The sequence below is a fragment of the Pyxicephalus adspersus genome, chromosome 2 (genome assembly GCF_032062135.1).
Source record: "Pyxicephalus adspersus chromosome 2, UCB_Pads_2.0, whole genome shotgun sequence".
Classification (NCBI taxonomy): domain Eukaryota; kingdom Metazoa; phylum Chordata; class Amphibia; order Anura; family Pyxicephalidae; genus Pyxicephalus; species Pyxicephalus adspersus.
The window spans coordinates 126,843,272-126,864,748 of NC_092859.1; the positions used below are offsets into that span (position 1 = coordinate 126,843,272).

At 38.4% G+C, this 21,477-nt stretch overlaps 1 protein-coding gene across 2 annotated transcripts in view; it reads left to right on the forward strand.

Moving 5' to 3' along the window:
* Window positions 1-21,477, forward strand: part of NEDD4 (NEDD4 E3 ubiquitin protein ligase) — an 80,009-nt gene that overhangs the window by 6,627 nt on the left and 51,905 nt on the right. For both annotated transcript variants that reach the window (XM_072402348.1, XM_072402350.1), the window contains exons 2-5: window positions 10,246-10,319; window positions 11,356-11,434; window positions 13,457-13,495; window positions 17,553-17,606. In XM_072402348.1, the coding sequence (XP_072258449.1) occupies window positions 10,246-10,319; window positions 11,356-11,434; window positions 13,457-13,495; window positions 17,553-17,606 (246 nt within the window). The remainder of the gene's footprint in view (window positions 1-10,245; window positions 10,320-11,355; window positions 11,435-13,456; window positions 13,496-17,552; window positions 17,607-21,477) is intronic.

A 21,477-nucleotide genomic window follows, 5' to 3' on the forward strand; every position in this document is an offset into this window, starting at 1 on the left:
GGGGGGGGGTTAAACCTCTTTCTTTACAAGATCAGGTTTTACAGTTCTGTGGTGCATGCATTCAGCTTTATTTTAGGTGGGTTCTTAGTGAGTAGAGGAGCTTCTGCCCAGCTGGTAACATTGCTTCAAATCTTCAGCAGGATAAGAACAAGGCTGTCCTGACCTGTTGTAAATTCTCAGTGGCTTAGTCATGAAATGATTATTTAACATTCTTAGGTCAAACGTTTTCTATAACTTTTTTTTAATGCTAAATATCGGCTTTCTTAAAACTAATGAAAAGGAACACCCTTCAATAGCTTCAAGTAAACCGATTTTCAGGACCTCTGCGACCTGTCATAATATAAGATCAGGGGTGCGTCATTCAAATTGTATCTTTTAGTATTGGTAATACATGTGTACATGTATTGTTGTAGCAACAATACTCCATTTTTCTGGGGTTTCCAAACTTTCCTTGAGCTCCACATTTTAAAAAATTGATCAAAAATAAAATTTCTGCACTTTCTCATTAAAGTAAAACTGCAGACAAATATCTCAACTCACAAGTAAATCTTGTTGACTGTATTACCTGCAAATGGATTTTTAATTTTGTATATCCACAGGCCAACATAAGCAGATGCCTTGGGCACAGTGCATGTCCGTGGGCCCCATTACAACCTTTTTTGTCTTTCAGTAAAAGTGGAATTGATGAATTGGTCATAGCTGTGCACCTAGGGAGGATATGCCTTTATGCAGTTAGTAGGTACATTCCAGTACAGATGGCACAAATGGAGCACCCTCTTCAGAAATTGGGAAGTATGCTCATGTCAGCTGTGCATTTAGCTGTAGTCCCTTGAAAATTCTTTCATCCTCAAACCAGAGTAAAAGAAGGTTATCCTCTTGTAGGTAGTTCTCTTTATTGGCTTCCATTTCACCTTAGATCAAATTCAAGCTCCTGTGCTTTGGCTTCAAATCCCTCCTCAGTTCTTGTCCAACTTACCTTTCTGACCTGGTAGAAAAATATTCCCCAGCCGCTCCCTCCGCTCCTCCAATGACCTACTAATGACTTCCTCACTCATCACACGCGCGGCTACAACACTTTTCCAGAGCCGCCTGACTCTCTGAAATGGTCTTCCTCATCCTATTCGGCTTCCTTCTACTTTCTGCTCATTTAAAAGACCACTCAAAACCCATCTTTTCAAACTTGCCTACCCATCCTCTTCTGTCTCTTTAACACCAACCCACCAATCCGAACCCCCCCTACTATTGTGTGTTAGTTCCCCCTTCTCCTAGATCAGAGGTCAGCAAACTTTTTTGGCCACTTTAGGCAGGAACACACTAGGCCGTACTCTCTCTCTAGAGTCCTGCCGTAATGGCTCCGCCCCCCACCAGGAACACCCCCTGAAGGGAAATCTCTCCGCAGTGCATACCGAGGAGAGGGAATGTTCCCTATTCCGGTGGTGGAAGTGTTAATGCCGGCCGCGGTAAATAGGGAAGGGAGCCACAACATGGAGGCTCAAGAGCTGCATGCAGGCGGCTGCTACGGTAGTTTGTACCGGCTCTGCCGCGGGATGCCGGCCGGGATTAGGCTTGAACAGCCAGGGGACATTAGGCCGGAACAAACTACCGGCTAGGCCGTATCTGGCCGACCTAGATTGTAAGCTCTTCTGGGCAGAGTCCTGTCCTCCTCCTGTGTCACTGTCTGTCATTTGCAACCCCTATTTATGTACAGCGCTGTGTAATATGTTGGTGCTATATAGATCGTGTTTATTATTAATGATAATAATATTATTAACAATAGTCTTAGTTTGTGATAACTTGATATTACAAAATAAGTACTGCCATGCTGCAAATGTGGAGCTCCAAACCTGGTGCAAGCAAAACTCAATAAGAGTTCTGTAGTGAAGAAAAAAAAAAAGGATGGGAGCCCACAGAAGTATTTTGATCAATTGGTCCTGAACGTGAAATGAATCAGAGGTTTTAGGGGGATAGCAAGGTGGCACAAAAAAAGCCTACAATGTCTTAGGACTACAGTGTAATGAGAAGTAAAATGATAAATGCTGTTTTGACAGTGTTTTATATTTATATATGCATTTGGCATTATTCAGTGTCACAGGCGTCTCTAACTGGCAGGTAAACTTGTTTTGCGGCTCCAAGGAAATGATTACTAATTCGGGAAACCCAGAATTTATAGACTTATTATCCGTGACAAACACTTTCTAAGGATCATAAAAACTGTACAGTTGAGCCAGCACAGTTCTGGAAAAACATTCTTTGGACAGATGAAACCAAGATCAACCTTTACCAGAATAATGGCAATAAAAAAGCATGGAGAAGGCGTGGAACAGCTCATGATCCAAAGCATACCACATCATCTGTAAAATATGGCGGAGGCAGTGTCATGGCTTGGGCATGCATGGCTGCCAGTGGCAGTGGGACATTAGTGTTTATCCATGATGTGACACGGGACAGAAGCAGCCGAATGATCTCTGAGGTGTTCAGAGACATACTGTCTGCTCAAATGCAGTCACATTGATTGATTGGGAGGTGTTCCATATTACAGATGGACAATGACACAAAACATACAGCCAAAGCAACCCAGGAGTTTATTAAAGCAAAGAAGTGGAATATTCCTGAATGGCCAAGTCACTCACCTGATCTGAACCCAAATGAGCATGCATTTCTCTTTTTGAAGACTAAACTGCATACAGAAAGGCCCACAAACAAACACGGCAACCGAAAGCCGCAGCACTAAAGGCCTGGCAGAGCATTAAAAAGGAAAACCAGCATCTGGTGATGTCCATGAGTTCAAGACTACAGGCTGTCACTGCCAGCAACCAAGTATAAGAAATTAACATTTTATTTTTGAGCTTTTTAATTTGTCCAATTACTTTTTAGCCCCTGAAACGAAGTGATTGTGTAAAAAAAAAGGCTTTAGTTCCTCACATTTTTATGCAATCTTTTTGTTCAACCTACTAAATTAAAGCTGAAAGTCTGCAGTTTAACTGCATCAGAGTTGTTTTGTTTAAAATTAATTGTTGTATTGTACAAAGGTTGTCCAAATATTTATGGAACTAACTGTATGTGTACGGTACTTATTCCTTTATCTGTCACTGGAAACGATCATGAAATATTGTTTGCAGTGGTGAAAATTTGTGTATGTATGCTTACATAGATTTTAGTAGCTGGAAACCATCTTTCATGATCATTTCCAGTGACAGATGAATGAGCAAGATGAATGACCTGTACATATACAGCACCTGTTGTGTTTTATAGAGAGGGATGGGGAGAACGAGTGAGCAAGCTCTCCTCTCTTGTGCTGCAATACAGTTGTTCCTGATCATCGTTCAACGTCATGGATCCGTCTTGAGGTGTCTATGAACAACCTTGAGTCACGTCTGTTCATGCCTTTTTGCCTTAGACCAGCACGATTGTTCATCTCAGACGATGATTACCCGATGTGTGTGTGTGTACATGCAGGTGGATAAACCTCAGATATCTAGAGTGTGTTGTTCTTGTTGTTGAAGTGGTTTAATACATTCATGTCAAAACAAAGAGCTTCTTGAGGAACCCAAAAAAGAAAGCTGTGGATACCTAGATCACCAAATTATTCAAAATTAGTCATTCAACTGAAATACATTTCTACAAATTGGTAGATTTTAATATTTGCTAATTTGTCCAAGACTGGCAAGATTTAGACAAAGAACAAAAAACTAATGCTAAAAGTCCCCAAGAGCCTCAAGGTGTTATCTGCAGGATTTGCTGGTGACTCTTACAACAATTGCTGTCAGGTTATACTTGGAGAAAATGTATCAATTTAACCTAAATGAAATGTGTGCCAGAAAAAAACCCTTTGCTGTCCTAAAAGAACACTACATTTTGCTATTGAACATCTAGGCAAAAACTGGCCTTTTGGAACAATTTGATGTGGAATGATGATTCAAAAATAGTTATTCGTCTACAGTAACATCGGACATGTTTGCTAAAAACCAGATACAAAATTTAAGGAGAGGTTGTAAAGCATGTGGGTGAAAATGTTACGGTTTGGGGTTGCAGGTAGTGGGCAGCTTACACTCATTATATAAGTTTATATAAGTATAAATGCTGTATTGTAATAAAGTGTGCTTGTTAAGGCTATCTGTCTGAAAGTTAAGTTTTATTTTCAATTTAGTTCCGCTTTAACTGTGTTCTCTGTTCCTCTTTTGCCACTAAAACAGCTCTAACTTGTCAAGGTATGAACTCTTCCAAGACCTCTGAATGTATCTTGTGGTACCTGTCAGCCTTCCTTCCTCCCATACTGGATCCTGCTACCATCTCTGCACATGTACCAAGCGTTTGACATTATTAAAAAGAAATGTCAGATCAGCCCACCTTCCTTTGCTACAAAAGCTAACATTCTAACATCCAATATGTACCCTGCCCCTTTCTAGTACTAGGAAGCCCAGCTCTATATACCGGTAACTATGTGTACATTGCCTCTCAAACTTTCTTTCTGCTGGATAATGCACGCACATGTAGGCACTTTTGTATGTATCTATGTTCATTTTGAATGCCTAACTGTGTGCATATATAATAAACAGAAATTTGCTGTTAACTTGATTGGATAATTGAGATAACTGTGATACAAAAGGAATAATTCCAAACAAGTTACCTGTTTGAAAAAAAATTTCTGCCTTTCCCTTATTTCACACTGATGAAGGACTCTTTGTTCAAGAATTGTATTTAAAAGTCTTCTCCTGAAACTCACACTGCGGGGGTGCCAATCTATAGCACCTTTGCAGCTCTTAGTTAGTTCTGTCAACTTCTATGTCACTGTTGTGTCTTGTAGTGACATTGAGGTCAAAGGAAAGAGCCAGTGTTGATTTCAAAAGAAGACTGACTTTGAGAGGATGTTTTCTGTGTTTTATGTGATATATCTTTGACCCTTTTACTGCCACCTTCATAACTTCTGTGCAGGGGTTGTAATATGCTGCAGACATGGGGCTATGGATGCAATAACAGCTGCCATTAATGTTGGTTTACTTTTTAGTTCCAGTTGTGCGTCTTCCAATTCCACTTTAAGTAACAAAGGATTTGAATTGCCCTGCACTGCACCTACATGTGGAGGAACTAGTTTGTTTGGTCCATGTTTGCTCCTTGAGGTGTCATTTAAAATCACCATTCCTAATTGTGCCTTTCTTTAATGCATTCTCACAAACCTGCTTTTAGGTGTCAATAGGCACTTGAGAAAACAACAATCCACCTCCTTAAAACAAAGCCAGAAAAATAAAATACAATGACTGTGTATTGACCTGGGAGCCCAAATGGAGGATTTAGAAATTGTATTCCAATTACCAAAATATTTGTGAAGTGTGAAGGGCATTGAAGACTGGATAGGATTCCCTTTTGAATGATCACCACTGTATTCCTCGTAAGTAAATGGGTAGAATGGTTTGGATAGACAGTAACTGGTGGGAAGTTTTTCAGGAAACTGTGAACCTTTTAATAGCTATTCCTGCACCTGGGAATAATGACTAACGGTAGTTATTGTTTGTGGCCCCATGTCAAGAGTGGGAAAACTGCTTCCACTTAAAAATTACATTTTACAAAAAGTACATTGCATGAAAAACAAAAGAATTATGAATTATATCAGCTTATTTAGTACCATAGATACTGGGCCCCTGGTAAAGCAGTGCTCAACTTAAAATAAATATTGTGATCAGGTAGGTTCTTTATTGCAGAAAGGAAGAGTTATGTCCATCTTAGTGGGCTTCACCAATACATGCTAAGAATGCACCTTTTTTAATCCTTTTTAAGTACCCAGCAGCCTATGTAACTGCAAATGGGGAATGGTGCAACCTCTTATGGGAGGACATCAAAGAAGCACAGGCCTTTACAATTAAGCAGTAGAAAAAAAACCTGTATTAGATTGAAATTTAAAATTTGATAGTGGTTTTTCACTGCCAATGATGTGTACCACATACCATGACTTGAAAGTAAAAAAACAATCTCACAGCTGCAACAGCTTGTTTTACAATGTAGCAGCAGGTTTGAGCTTGATGTAGAAAGGAACCCAAACTGCCTTACAGCCTTTATGTGGAGGAGACATGTGGACATTATGAGCAGGGGACATGCAGAATGATGGTGGCATCACACTGAGTGATTTGGAACATAAGTAAGGTAAGTATATTCCTAACCTTATCCTTTCATAGGGAGGGAGACCGGCCGGCATTAATCTTTCTTTTAATAAACTAAAAGCTGATGCATTCATTAAGCACAGTGGTATTCTTTGCAAATGGGAATAAAGCTCTCCATGCTTCAAAGACAAGAGGATCCCTACTAATTTAAATAGGTAAGTAAAATGAAAAGTTATATGAGAAAGTTGCAAGAGGTCTTATCTTGACCTGCCAGTCATGTGTCCAGCCACTCCTGGAATTAGATTATTCTCTGCAACAATGCAGAGGAACCTGTATGGGGGGCAATGCATTCTCCACTTTATAGCATACATTTTATGAATACCCCATAACATGCAGAGTGCAGTTTGGTGTAATTCTGCAGTGTCCAGCAATAAGCTAAAAATATGCCCTCATGTGTTGATTTGCTTTTTTTTATATTATAACTAATAATTTAAGGATTTGACAGCTGACATTCCATTTACATCCTTTCTCTAAAAAAAATGTGTTCTCTGCCATGTTGTGTACAGTTCCATACATGCATGTTCTATACATATCATGTTTTTCAATCTGAATGTAACAATTATTTTAAATACAATCTATGCAATCTCACATTGCTGTCAAGTTAGTAGCAGAGTTTTTGACTCAATGTAGTGAAATAGTTTATATCAGGGTCGGCAAAGTTTTAAGGCCACTAGGCCATTTATGGGGTGGGCGGGAGCACACTAGGCCAGCCCTGCCCTAATGGCTCTGCCCACCACCAGGGAACGCCCTCTGAAGTGAAATCCCTCACCTCCGTATGCATTGCGGAGGAGAGGGATTTAATTTCAGGGAGGTTTCCCTATTTAAAATAGGAGATCCACAGCAAGGGGGCGGCACCAGAGCTCTATCGGCTGTGGCAGTTCCTAACGCCCCCTGGTTGATCCAACGGAAACCCGCGTCTCCGACATTAGGCCGGATCAGCCAGTTGGCGTTAGGCCAGAACAAACTACCAGCTAGGCCGTATCTGGCCTAAAGGCTGGAGTTTGCCGACCCCTGGTTTATATTATTAGTTTGAGTTTAGTTGGACTTTGCTTTGTTCCATTTAAACTTCTTCAAAATGCAGTCACATGCTTGTATGATAAAATAAAGGAAGGCAAAGTGTGTATGATAAAAGCGACACTATAAAAATACTGTACACCAAAAAATACCACAAGTGTAAATCTACATACACACGTGCAATAATGTCGTTGGAAAGGATCCTTTCCAACGACAAAGGACTGAACGATGCATGAACGAGCGCTGTACATACAACAACGCTCTACTCTATGGAGAAAGGAGGCGGATGATGGAGCGGCGCGCTCTACCCTTAACTTTCATTACGATCCTTTGTTCATCGTTAATGGATCTGCCAGGGCGCAACCATGAACAAGTGCTGAACTCGCCAGATTCTAGTCCAATATCAGCCCTGAGCCGATTTATGGGAGGAGAATCATCTGGCGCGTGTACGTAGCCTAAGTGGCTTTGACCTAAAATGTATCCCTAGCATTTTATACATATATATATTTACTTATTTATATACAGGTAGTCCCTGGGTTACATACAAGATATGAAGTTAGGGTTTGTTTGTTTGTCTCAACATATTATTAGGCATTGTGGTGTCAGTTACTGTATAAAATCCTCACTGTGAGCTAATAAAAAAAAAAAAAAACTTTATGGAGCCTAGACATTCATTAACTTCTGGAGCAAGCTGTGCTTTGATATGCAAAAAGACACGAGTTTGTCGTGGTCATTAAAGAGTTACAAGATGTTGCAGAAGAGCACAGTCCTTAAGATCACTCACAACCTCAGCTGTTAGCAAAAGATTTCTTCAGCAAGTCATGCAAACCGCCCCCCTTCCCCCATCAAGCCTCCATCCTGCACACAAGCGAGCAGATATATATGTATATATAAGCCCATGATTGAAATTACCAAGCATTCCAATGGGCTAACTACCCCAGGCCGTTTCTTTTAGGCACGTTATAGATAACGCTCCTTGCAACGTTTTAAAAATTAAAACACGGTTAATGTGGGTAAATGCGTCCATTTATTTTAAAACAAATAACATAATCGCTGTAAAAACTCGGTATAGATGTTTTCCAGAGGTTTAAAGGGAAGCTTTAAAATGCCTCAATTTTAAACATGGCCTTTTAAAGCCTCAGGTTAAACGCTGGGGAAATAGTTCATGTAGACCCAGCCTTAGTTTGACTGCTGGTCTCTGCCATGTCCTGTATTTTTCAATTCTAGGATCAAAATATGAAAATATTAATCTGTCAAAATTAAATCTATAGGAAATGTTTAGGAAACATTACTATGTATCTGAATACATAATACCAGATTTAATCTAGTAAAATATATTGAGCACACCCTAACTTCTATTGGTTTGAGTAATGTAGTAGTTATCTAGATTTGCTTAGCTATAACTGGTTCATACTGATTACAGTTTTGCTGAAATTCCACATGCGGGCATTGGATGCCAGAAGTTCAATTTTTGCTTTGGACAATGCTTATCTTATCATGGGGTTTCTGTTTTTTGTATGTACTTTTGGTCTGTCAGGTTCAGTGGTTGTACAGTGGGGTTATTTGTTCGCCTCAGTTTTCCATTCCACACACCTGCTGCAGCATTGGAGTCCAGTTGTATTTGCCTTTTTATTGTCATTTTAAAGATTGCAGTTTAAGGACTGAGACTACTTTCGCTGTTCTTACAACTAAATGTATTCTCACTGCATTTTATTCTTTTTCTGCTAAACCAAAGGTAAATTTGATTGCTAAGGACAAGTAGACGGTACATATTTTCTTGGTGATTGGTACATATTACATATAATGTAGATCTCTGTATTTATACAGTATATGGTAAGACAGCAGTCTTGATGTGATGGGCAAATACAGTACAGGGTTTGTAGATGAGATACAAAACATACTTTCACTCATTGTAGGACAGGTATGCTGTAGATAGATGTAGGTGAATATCTTCACTTTGTTTTGTGCCACATGTAGTATTAGGACTCTAGTATCAGCTCTAAAGCAAGACAGTTTGGGGGCAGCTCCTGCCGATACCTGACCCCTAATCCCCCCACCCTACCTACCCGTACACACTTAGGAACAAGTCCATAATAATAGCCTGGAGTCTGGGAGTTAGAATATAGAAATTTCTTCATAGTTTTTTTTCTGACAATGTTACTGACAGGACAATATAGAATCCCGTTAGTCTTCTTAGTTTTAGCCATTAGCACAATCGCGTCCTTGCTCTGCAGGTTTGGCTGGAATGAGAGCTGTTAGCAGCCAGACTTGCACAGAGCACGGAATTACATGGGGATGGTGTTGTTTGGGCTGTTCTGCCACACTGTCCTTATAACCTGAACAGCACCTTGTCAATGCAGGGTAATGTTTTGCTCCTCGTTTTCATCCATGAGGTCCTGGCCAGCAGTATGATGGGCAAATGATTTCCCCTACCCAGTGTCTGGGGAGCCATGCTTGGCTACTTTGGACTTTGTCAATGACTTGCATGGCAGCTCTGATTTCTTAGGTTTACTGGACTATACCATGCAGAATCGTTGCTCTGCTAACACTCTTTCAGAAAGTGGCATTGTTATCAACCATAAATTTGGCACAAAGAGTCCACGAACTGGCAGTGTTTTTTTTTTTTTTCAAGCCTTTATTTTTTCGGTACTGTGTAAAAATAAAGTGGTCCTGTAGCCAAATGGTTTTTCTTTCTTCTATGGTATCTATTTTGCATATGAATGTAGACATTGTTCTTCCCTCACTTTGTCCCAAGCTTACCCAAAATAAATATAAAATATAGTTAAGGCATTAAGGGTGTATTTTTGTATAAGATAGGATTCTATTTTCACCAAATTGTATTGAATTTCATAATGGTAAATACTTCATGCCATTGTATTTGCTGCGAGACATGAAATGAAAGCAGGTTCACGGATGGGAATAGAGTAGTAAAAGAGGAGTGTCTGCCTGGAACATTGTCCTTTTAGGCTTTGCTTTTAAGTGTTCATAACAGTCTCTGCAGAAGACATTGGGCTGTCAGAATTACACATTCTCATACAAACATTTTGTAACCATAATAATTTTTATGTGTTTGTTCCAGGAAGGATCACGTGTTCTTCGTGTGAAAGTCATTGCAGGGATTGGATTAGCAAAGAAGGACCTTTTAGGAGCAAGGTAAAATAAACTCAATTGTCTACAGGAGCCCAGACTGTATATGAGGATCTGATTAAAGCAAGGGAAAACTATGGCTTGCTAGGCTTTTTAATTCAGCCCACATTTACACGTAATTTATGAGTTCATACACACACTCTCCATACATCTGATACTGGCCCGGCCTTTCTGTCTTATTTTAAAAATCATTGTGGCCCCTAGGCCAAAAAGTTTGCCCATCCTGATATACTACTAGGATTATCTGTGTCGTGTCAGGGTCTTTGCATCCTGTACAGTTGTTCTCTGTTAAAACTTTAGTAGAAACGGGACATGTCATGTTGCTAGCAGTAATTGATTCTTAATCCTATTTTCAGCAGTTCAATCAGTATGTACATTGTGGCCATGATTTCTTTAATTCTAAGAACAGTGTAATTGTTGTTTAGTGGTTTCTGTTAGTCTGTTTTTTTTTCCTTTATTAATTAATAATTAGTACTAATGCAGTGTACAAAAATATTTCACACAGGTAATAGCTTGTAATATCAAAAGCATGCTTTTTTTCCCCAGTAAATAAAAGTTACATTTGTGTTTGGAAACACGTTAGTTCACTGGCTTTTGTAATTTGGGATTCATCAATCCCAATGTTAATCTTAATTAGACATATACACATTGTAATACTGTCCCAGAGTTTCTGCATCTCAATACAAATATCAGTGCAAAGTCTAAGCACTTATCATTTGCCACAGACTTAATGCTGCTGCTGGTTTGCTTCTGTTTATTTAATACTATTCAAGTAGAGTCACCCATCACACTTCAAACAGAAAGATGTGCAAACACAATAAATATCATTGAAATAACTATGCAAATTGTTTATAAATGTACCTATAATATAAATTGTACATATAATATCTGTAATTGAGGTTTAGCAATAAACTTTTTTACCTTAGGCTCTGGTTTCCAGCATACTTGCCTTGGCTCTGATGACCTCACTCAATCTCACTCACAGAAATGCCTGTCATTTGTTTTCATTTTTGTAATTAACCACCCTTAATATTTTTTCCAGTGACCCATATGTGAAACTGACACTTTATGATCCAGAAAATGGAGTAGTGACCAGTGTTCAAACAAAAACCATGAAAAAGGTAAGCATGTTATTTTATTGTACTTAATAAACTCCCTGTCTCTGACTCCTGCTGCAGCCATATTAAAGCTAAGCCAAGGCTTCTCACTTTTTAGTAGTTATCCTAATAAAAGGAAATCAATGTAAAGAAAGAACTCCACCAGAAGTAGTTGTTTTTCACAGCTCAGAAACCAAGTTTTCAGCCCCATCTACCTTCTTCATTCTGCTAGTATTACATTCATGCACGTTTGGTGGGATTGCCACATAGTTCAACTCTGGTCAAAGGTTCGCAGGAATAATGCCAATTATTTTGGGAAAATTAACTTTGAGCAAGGAGCCTGCATTTAAGAAAAGTCATTGCAGTGGGTCATTCACCGGTAAGGCCTTGAATAGATCTGAAACTACTTGTTGCAGGAATTTCTACTCATTGTAGACTTTAGAGACTTCTTTTTAAAGCCACTAAGCAAACTAATGCTTGGTCTTGGAAAACTCCCCCCTTAAACATTCAGGAAGTCAAGAGGCAAGTGACAGGGTCATCCAAATTAGATATCTCCACTAATCTTAAATTTGGCTAAATTTGGAGCCCTTAAGTACAATACTTTTTACCACCTACCTTTGACTGCAGACATTTACATCTCTGGACATGCACTGTGGTGTTGTTAATCCAATCTTGTCTGTCTTCTCCCTTTCCATAGCCTTAATCCTTTCTGTCCCCCTTTCTTCCCACGGTCTTTATTCTCTTCCTGTCATCTTTATTTTCTTAACCTCGGTTTTAATCCAATTGCATTCTCAACTAAAACTTTTTTTTTTTTTTATTCATTTTGCTACACTTCAGTACCTACTTTATATATACTTTATCTGATTCCATCCAAAAGTAGGAACTTACACTCATCATCATCATTTTTTTATGTCCGTTTGTTCTGGCTTTTTAAATGCCTGGAAAAAATGTAGGTTTTTTTTCCTGTTCAGCACGAAACTCCCTGGCTTTAAAAAAGCCTACAAAAGCATGCAGCAAATGTTTGCAGGCTGTAATAACACTTATAAAAGCCCGAAAAACAGAGGAAAGAATATGCCTTAAGCTTCAGCACAGCAACTCTGTTTGGATTGAGAGTTTGAACTAGAAGCACATTTTTACTGGGTGGCAACACAGGAAAGCCATTTGGGGACAGGGACAGATCCTCAGTTTTGAAAAACATATAATCTATACATTTTGAAAAACATAAACAAAATATAAATTTTGAGATTACATTCCAATGATAAGCAATATGTGACATTTTAGTGGTTGGAAATATACAACTTCTTACTAAGATTAAGGTCTCCTTCTTCTGCATTACCCTTCAGTACAGGTAGAGCCCTGAGGTCCACAAGTGATGTATAGCTGAGCACCAGTTCTACAGGATATGGGTTTTTGGAACATTGTCAAGGAAAATATAAATTCAAAGTTTTGAATTCCCATAGACTTATCTGTAAAAAGACCTGTCAGCATCGGCCCTTAGAATGGCTGTCATAAAGATTCTGTTTTTTTTCCAAATGAAAAAAACCTATTATTTATGATGTGTGTACATCAGATGGCATGTTAGAATAAAATATAAGTCAAAGAAAGTTTAGTCTTTAGAAAAGGGAGAACTGAATACTGTCACTTTTTAAGAATGTTGGCTTGTTTAGCTCCTTTGACAACAGTTTAAGATTCCTCTGCAGTCATTTAGAACTCAATGACTGGAGCATTTGACCTGAATTTGACCTCCTTCTGACCTGTTTCAAACAGGTTTTGCCTTCCTATAATCATGTGAATACATAGGAATGTAAGACCTGTTTAAAGCGGACAATAGCTCATGAACCCTGGCCCTTAAACTTGCATTTTTCACCTTTTTATAACTCAGAACTCAAACTGTAAGTGTCTCATTTACCCAGATTTTTAATTCAGTGAAACTTGTAGAAGTGTTTACTGAGGTTTATGTAATAAATGTCATATATCTATAAGTTAATTTTCTGAATTAAAAAATACCAAGCTCTTGGTAACTGTCCCAAATTATTTTTATTTCAGAGCCTAAATCCAAAGTGGAATGAAGAACTTTTATTCAGAGTAAGTACTGATTTATTTGTGAAAAGATTTTGCTGTAGTCCTTTTTGCTTTTTTTTTACTGTTTGTAAGGAATGTTCTGTTATTTGCCCATATAAAAAGGACAAGACTGTTAAACCCTTTAGTGACCCTCTCTTTACTAATAAACACATTGACTAATTTGTGTACGTCTGATGATCTCCCCAGGGGCTGGAAAAAAGGAGGCTAGGTTTACCCCTGATTTGACAGTGTAGTTGTGAACATTGGAATGCATCAAAATCAAGGAGAAAAATGTAATGTATTGCAGCTTACAAGTCCAATATGATGACTGCATTAATTTCCTTTTTTTTTCTTAAGTTTACCCTGGTGATCCTACCGACACTTTCGGTTTTAGAGTGAGTTAGTTCACCTTTTCATGTTCATGAATAAGCTGTGTTGTCACCCTAGGCTGCCCTCTTGATTTTTGACTGAAAATGTAGGTAATTAAACAGGGTATATTCTTTACCCATAGGTTTATCTTATGTGGTCCAGAGTTCTTCCAGCCCCTTTTAGCTGGGTGCACCAACCAGCACTTTTTAGTAAACACCCGGCTGTTTTTAGGTCATTATACAGGGGTATTTGGCCATTTTGGCATAAAACAGACAATGTTAAATTGGGACATACTAAGAGTTGGATGTTAGAAATTTAGAACAAAGTATAGGGGGATGGTAGAAAGCTGATGGAAATTTAGGGGTTTCTGAACTCAACTACAAAACAACTGGGAACACTGTCATGTTTTTCAACCCACTTTTTGACCACCCACCTACAGCTTCTTTCCACCTGGCTTAAAAATAATTCTGGGAAGAACACTGGGGTCTATAGAACTTCTTGTAGTTGAAAGATAAAGGTGCCACTTTCTTCTGTAGCCTAGTATCCATATATGTACCCTTTAACCTAACAGAGACCTCATTTTCATGTTTGCTCTTTCATTACTTAAGGAGCATTATTTTGCTGTTAAGATCTTTCACCTGCACATGCTTAGGTGAATTTCTCTCACCAAATATTGTTTGTTTTTTCTCTCAAGCTTGTTTTTTTTTATTGTCTTTGTATAGACTAAAACTGTGTACACACGCTAGATGAACTAAACCCAAAAATAATAAAAAAAATTGCACTAAAATAACCTTACCTGCCTGATTCCAGCTGTTTATTTGTACTCATGTCAATGCTTGGTGTCGGCGGCGCCATCTTTTCTCTATCTTCTTCCTGTAATTTCCAAACAGCACTGTAACAAATGAGTTCTCTACACACTGCATCTTTTAGTTGAGGGAAGTGTGAGTGAGGGGCACCCTGCTGTGTCTCCACAGGAAAGTACAGTGGTCATCCTCCCTCAGTCATTCAATAATTTGCCAGTATCCCTGAAGACTTGAACATTATTTCAAAGGGTCTCCCATATAAAAAGGTTGAGAAAAACTGCACTAGATTTCAGTTGAGACAAGTGATTGTGACAATCATCTAGTGCAGCTATTGCCAACCGGTGGTCCGCGGCTCTGGACGGTGACTCCCTCCCCCCACAGTTGGGAGCCAGCGATTTTAGTGGTCCGCGGGACCGTAAAGGTTGGCGACCACTATTCTAGTGTGTTTATGTAGCCTTCGAGCCAACACAATCCCCAGGGCTGCTAACTAATAATGTCCCCTGAAACTAACAACATCAAACTGCTTCACCCGAAACAATAACCCCGTCTAATGGTCACCCATTGGAAATTCATGTGAATTAGAAAATTTACCGTTCTGGCAATCTCTGAGTAATCCATGTGTGACCTCCGATACCAAGCTTCGGGCTTAAGGAGTCGGAATGCTGCAAAGAAGATTAGCCATCATTACTAATTGATTGTTTCATGTGGATGTTGTAATACCTGACAGTAAATTCTTCCTGACAGCTTTGTTTAATGTTGGTTGAAAGTATTTAGGTGCACTTATTTTTGCTAAGTAGATACTTTATAAATTATCAATTAATCATGGATTTATTACTATTTACTTTGTTCAATATCACAATTTGATTCCACCAGCACATTTTAGGATTCACTTCTGACATTTAAGGAGCTGAGCCCTATATTGTGAGAAAACTGACCCTATCTGACCAGAGATACATGGCCTAAATAGAAGATGAGTTAACATACATGCTGAGTACACATGCTCAATTGTTGTCATTAAATTATCTTTCATGATGTGGTTGTTCATGGTCTGTTGGACGACCCCTATACATGTTAATTTCTCATCAGAGATGAGTCCGACAGCTTGTATTGGGCAAGAATCATCTGACGTGTGTCAGTCTAGTGTTCCCAAACACCCCATAATGCTTTTCCTGCTCAGCAACCGACAGCCCCGCGTAACCAAAAACTTGCTTGGCATTACATTGCAACTTCAAAATGGGGCTGTATAAACCTGACGGGTTCTGACTTCTTACTATTCTATTCAAAACTAAACACACCAAAAATTGGCTTTAGGTGCAGTTTAACAAAATGTATTTATCTGAAGATTATATTTTTATGAAATGTTGTAGTATTGTGTTAGCTATATCTTCATATTACCCAATGAAAAGAAAACTTAATAGAATGCTTCAAAAATCGTATTTCTTATGTTTGTGACTGGATCACTGCCTCTTCTAGATATACAGAAATCCTCTGCACATTCCTTGAAGTGTTCCTGAACTTGTCTTTTTACAAATAAAGGATATTTGTATGTTTTCCTCTGAAGCACGATTAGTTACCTTTTTTTTAATTTCCTTGTCTCTGTGAAGCTCGATTTCCGAAATATCACCACTTCCTCCCAGACACATGAGAAATATCCAACGAATGAGAGAGACTTTGCAGAGACAATTTAAAGGTATGTAAGTAATTAGGCATCAGGGAAGACCATACAAATATCTTTTATTTAAAAAAGAAATCCACAGTTCAGGTACACTTTAGGTTTTTGCAGAAAGTCTGGTAATATTTGATACGATACTAGCCAAGGGTAGTACTACCCTGACTTACAACACTTAAAAATGACCGAGTGAATATAGTAACCAGCCCTCCAATTTTGCAGTCATTTTAGGGAAATTAAAGCGGAAATAATCCTATCTTCATCCTTCGCTTTTTCATTCTGATCTTTGGCCATCTTGATTGGCTAGGCCATCACAATGTAACTCCTGTGCAGGTACGTGGGAGTTTATTTAGTCTCAGCAGCCACAGAAGAAGCTGGGATGTGCTGGGTATGCTGGCAACCAATACTAAGCTGTGCATGCGCAGGGCAGCAATTTTGACAATTGAAAAGGGCGATCAGGCAGGCAAGAGGTAAGGGACATCACCTGTCGCCCTTCTGCAGTAAAGTTCTATTTTAATACAATAGCTGTATGTACAAACAACAAAACAAGCTAAAGCTGGGTACACACATGCAATTATTGTCGTTGGAAAAGATCTTTCACGATCCTTTCCAACGACTAAGGATTGCACGATGCATGAACGAGCTCTGTACATACAGCACTGTTCTACTCTATGGAGAGGAGGGGAGGGGGAGGATGACGGAGCGGCACCCCGCTGTGCGTTCCCCCCTCCTCACTTCCATTTTGATCGTTTGTTGATCCGCCAGGACGGTGGGCACTGTATAAACGCCAAATTCCTGTCCGATGTTGGCCCTGAGCCGATTATCGGACGAGAAGCATTGGACGTGTGTAAGTAGTTTAAGAATCTACAGTTAGATATATTTAAATCCTTGCAATGCATACACTGATTTAAGCCCAGATAATATGAAGAACATGACTGTGGACCATAGACTAGTTTTATCTAGTGCAAATAGTGCTGAGATAAACCAACAAGTAGAAAAAAAAAAATCATAGGCAGCAGGATAAAAAACATTAAAGCTGTTCTGTCTCCTAAAATGAAATGTATAATTATAGTAAACTTTAACTGTAAAAACAACACTAACATTTTCAAAATATAAATTCAAACTGTGCTCTATAGGTTGCGTGTGTCTAATCTTTTGCATCTTTTCATAAGGCTAAATGTTTTTATAACATTTTGTGGTGTAATGAATATTACTACACACACCTTATTTTCTTTTCCAGGTGTATCCAAAAAAGCACAGACTGCTCTTTGAAGTATTTGATGAAAACCGTTTGGTATGCCCTTTTATGATTTTTTTTATACAGAGTTGTTTTGACTATATGCTTACTGTTGTTAAAACCCAAAGTGGTTTCTATAATCATGCCTGCTCTTATGTGGCTGGCATAATAAAATATATTAAAATTCACTGCTGACTTAGGTTGTTTTTATTCAAGCAAGTAATGAATAATGTGTATTTAATAGTGCATATAAACCTTATGGGTTGAGGCGTAGGTTGTTCTGAATGTATTTCTAGGGTGGTCTAATGCTGGGAAAGTAAATACAATTCATTTAAGTATTTCTCAGTGATATATTCTGTGATTGTTATTATATTTGCATAGGTTTGTCTTGGCTTTTTAAATTCTTTAGGGTATTGTTAAATAATGGCAATTAGGAGAATATCGTAATACCTTTTCTGTTTGCAAAATCTTACAACCATTAATAGGCAGATGTTGCAGGACCTGCATTTAGGCACAATCTGCATGTTTCTACAATTCGTAAAATTACATGCTGATCATGTGATGTGTGGGAATAAGGCATTGGGGCTTGTTACCTTGTAAAGGATATTTGTATGTCTCTGCTTCTTTATTTTGAAAATTCCACTGGTTGGTACTCTAGTAGTCATTTGTAAAGGGATCTGATTTGTGCTCCCTGCCTAAATGTTTTGGGCTCATTCACACAAGCCAGTAATCTCCATCTCCAATCTCCAAGCCGGTCAATCTCCATAGGTCATTACTCGCTCTTTTGCAGCACATAAACAGGTTTGAAGCAAACATGACATTTCACATTCTCCTTTAAACTGAAATAAACCCATTAATATTCACCTGGCCCCATTCTCACGTGGACGCTACCACCTTCGCTGCTCCTTTCCTTCTTTATCATGATCTTAATCCATCTTGATTGACTGGGCCGGGATGATGCAACTTCTGCGCAGATGTTCAGGAGTTCCTTAATTCCTGGCATGCTCAAGGGAAGATGGGATTGTCAGGCATCCCTGGCAACAAATAGTGAACTGTGCTCAGTGAAATTTGACTACTATTTAGCAGCAATTGGGCAAACAAAAACAGTTTCTGTAGAAGATACATCACTTGTCTCTTACAGTAAATGCCTACCTGATCACCAATTTTTCAAAGTGGGACGTTAATTCCACTTAATGGAATAATGTAGCTGTCATTAAGGCTTGGATATTGAGCCTATTCAGATAAGTATTACATCCTTTTATGTTTTTTATATAGATAAATGTATAGATAGATGTATAATAGACTGTCAAATTGTTATTAATAATAATAAACAAGATTTATATTACGCAGGGCTGTACATTAAATAGGCGTTGCAAATGACAGACAGATACAGACAGTGACAGAGTGGTGGGCATAACTTTGTGTCCCATCAACCTAAGGGCAGGATCACACTTGCCTCCAAGGACTGGTTCCTAAAGAACCTGCGTCTGCACATTTGACAACTGGCGGCAGTGAGCAGGACTAGTACCAGTCACTATTACTCTGCTGCAGGGGATGCTACCATATAATGTCTTCCAATAGGCATGCCTTCCAGAGGTGAAAAGGAAGTAAACGCACTGCAACCTTACTGCAGGTGTGAATCCAGCCTAAACATTGCATGTGATTTTTAGGGTGCCCTACTGAAGGTAACTACTTATTCCCTCTGGATCTTAAGAAAACTTATAATGAAAGCTAAACAGTAACTAATGTCTTTCTGAAAATGCCTGATAACTGCCTGTTTCAAACTGCTGATGTCAAAAAGCATGTAGCAAGTAAAATTTGGATAACAGACTGTATTCCTTTTATGTGTTAAAGCCAAGGCATCATCAAGATCCAGACATCTAGCAGACAAACTCAAAAAGGGTAAAATGCCAGTTTCCTATGAGCTATGCATATCCAATTGTTTTTATATGAGCTATGCATATCCAATAGATCTAATTTTTTTTTTGAGTCAAACTGATCCAGTATCATCAATATTTTTTAGACGTAAGTAATTTTTTTAGACTTTTGTAAGTAAAGCATTTTGACACTTTGAATTCCCTGGCAGCATATGTGATCAGGCTTGGCGCATGGTTTGTTCACACCAGATGTGCTGACAGTGGAGTTTCTCATGTTTATGCATTTAGCCTGGCAAAAGCAAGCCAAATGCTGCATATGTTTCCTTTAAAGTGTATACATATAAAATATCCCTGTTTATTCCATTTACATATTCATTTAAAATAATCCTAAATATAATTTGAAATGGTGCCGTCATCTCTTCCCTTTAGTTTTCAGAGATTAGCATTAAAAAAATTGCATTTTCGTTGGGCTGGCTGGTGATGGGTGATATTTCTGTTCCTATCTAATGGCAGAGAAGAAAGTAAGGTCAGAAACTCTCTGATTAGGTTTTCTGCTTTAGACAAGAGAATAAAGAAAATGACAATATTTATTTAAGAAAAAAACGTTTATATTTGTGTATTGTGTCCTGATTTGTCTTGTTTTGTTGCATTACAACCTAGAACTAGAATGTTTTTTTGGGGGGTTAGCACCATTTGATTTATACAACATACCTACACAGCTGCACATCTATTGGAGTATGTCTCTATTAGCTTATCACATCTAGCCACAGGGATTTCACCATTCCTCAAGGCAAAACTGCTCTAACACTGGTTACATTGGTGTACAACAATCTTGCCATTGATTTTTAGTTGGATTGAAGCCGGGCCTTTGACTAGGCCATAATAATGTTTCCTCTACTTCAGTGTATCATTAACAACTATGTCTAAGGTTATTGTCCACGTGGAAGGTGAATCTTCATCCCAGTCTAAAATCTTTGCAAAAAACAGCCTATTCTCAAGAATTACCCTTTATTTTTTGCTATCTTTCCCATAATTCTGACCAGTGTTCTTTCTTGTCTTTGTTGATAAAAAAAACATCTGTATAACATGATGCTGGCACTAATTGTGCTTCAATGTTCTTAGGGTGATGAAAAGTCTTGGGTTTACACCAAAAGTTTTGATTCCCACATTGGCCAAAAAGTTCATTTCTAGTTTCATCTGAGCAGAAGACCTTATTCCACGTTCTTGGGAAACACTCCACATGTTGGTCAAACTCCAAATGTATTTTGGTATTTTTCTTTTAGCAATGGCTTTTTTATTTACAATGCTTTATATATAGCTATTTACCTTCACTTTTCCAATAATTTATGGTTAGTGTACATCCAGATACGGAAATGGGCCAGTGGTCTTTTTATGTGCATAATTTTGAGGCTGAAGTTGTGTTCTGCTTTTCAGCAAAGGTAGAAATTGTAGTTAATAACTGTATGCCTAAATTCAGGGGTGCCCACACATTTTTGGCTTGCGAGCTACTTTTAAAATGAACAAATCAAAATGATCAACCAACAATAAAAATATATTATATAATAAAAATTTAATAACTCCTCTGCGTGGTAGAGTTTATTTTGAACGGCAGGCTTGAAAGATCTTCTCGCTTTGCCTTTGCAATCTACCTAGATCGCAATCCACCTGTTGGGCACCGCTGCTTTAAATGTTTAAGGACCAACTCCTGTAAGGCACATGGATTGTTACTGTATCCTTGTTTCACCACTAGATGTCACCATAGTTTCAGTTTTCATTCTCAGAAGTGTAAATTCTGACCATTGCTGCGTTTTTTATAACTTTTTTGGACTAACACATGCATTTACTGAAAAGATTTTTTATTATACAAATTTTAACAACTCTGACTGACCCTGATATTTAAGGTAAACTACTCTTAGCTTCACCAATTAAAGCAGAAGTAAACCCAAAACAATAAAATCACACTGAAGCTACGTACACACGTCAGATTTTTATCGCCCGATAATCGGCATCGGCCAATTATCGGGCGAAAATCTGGCGTGTGTACAGTCGGT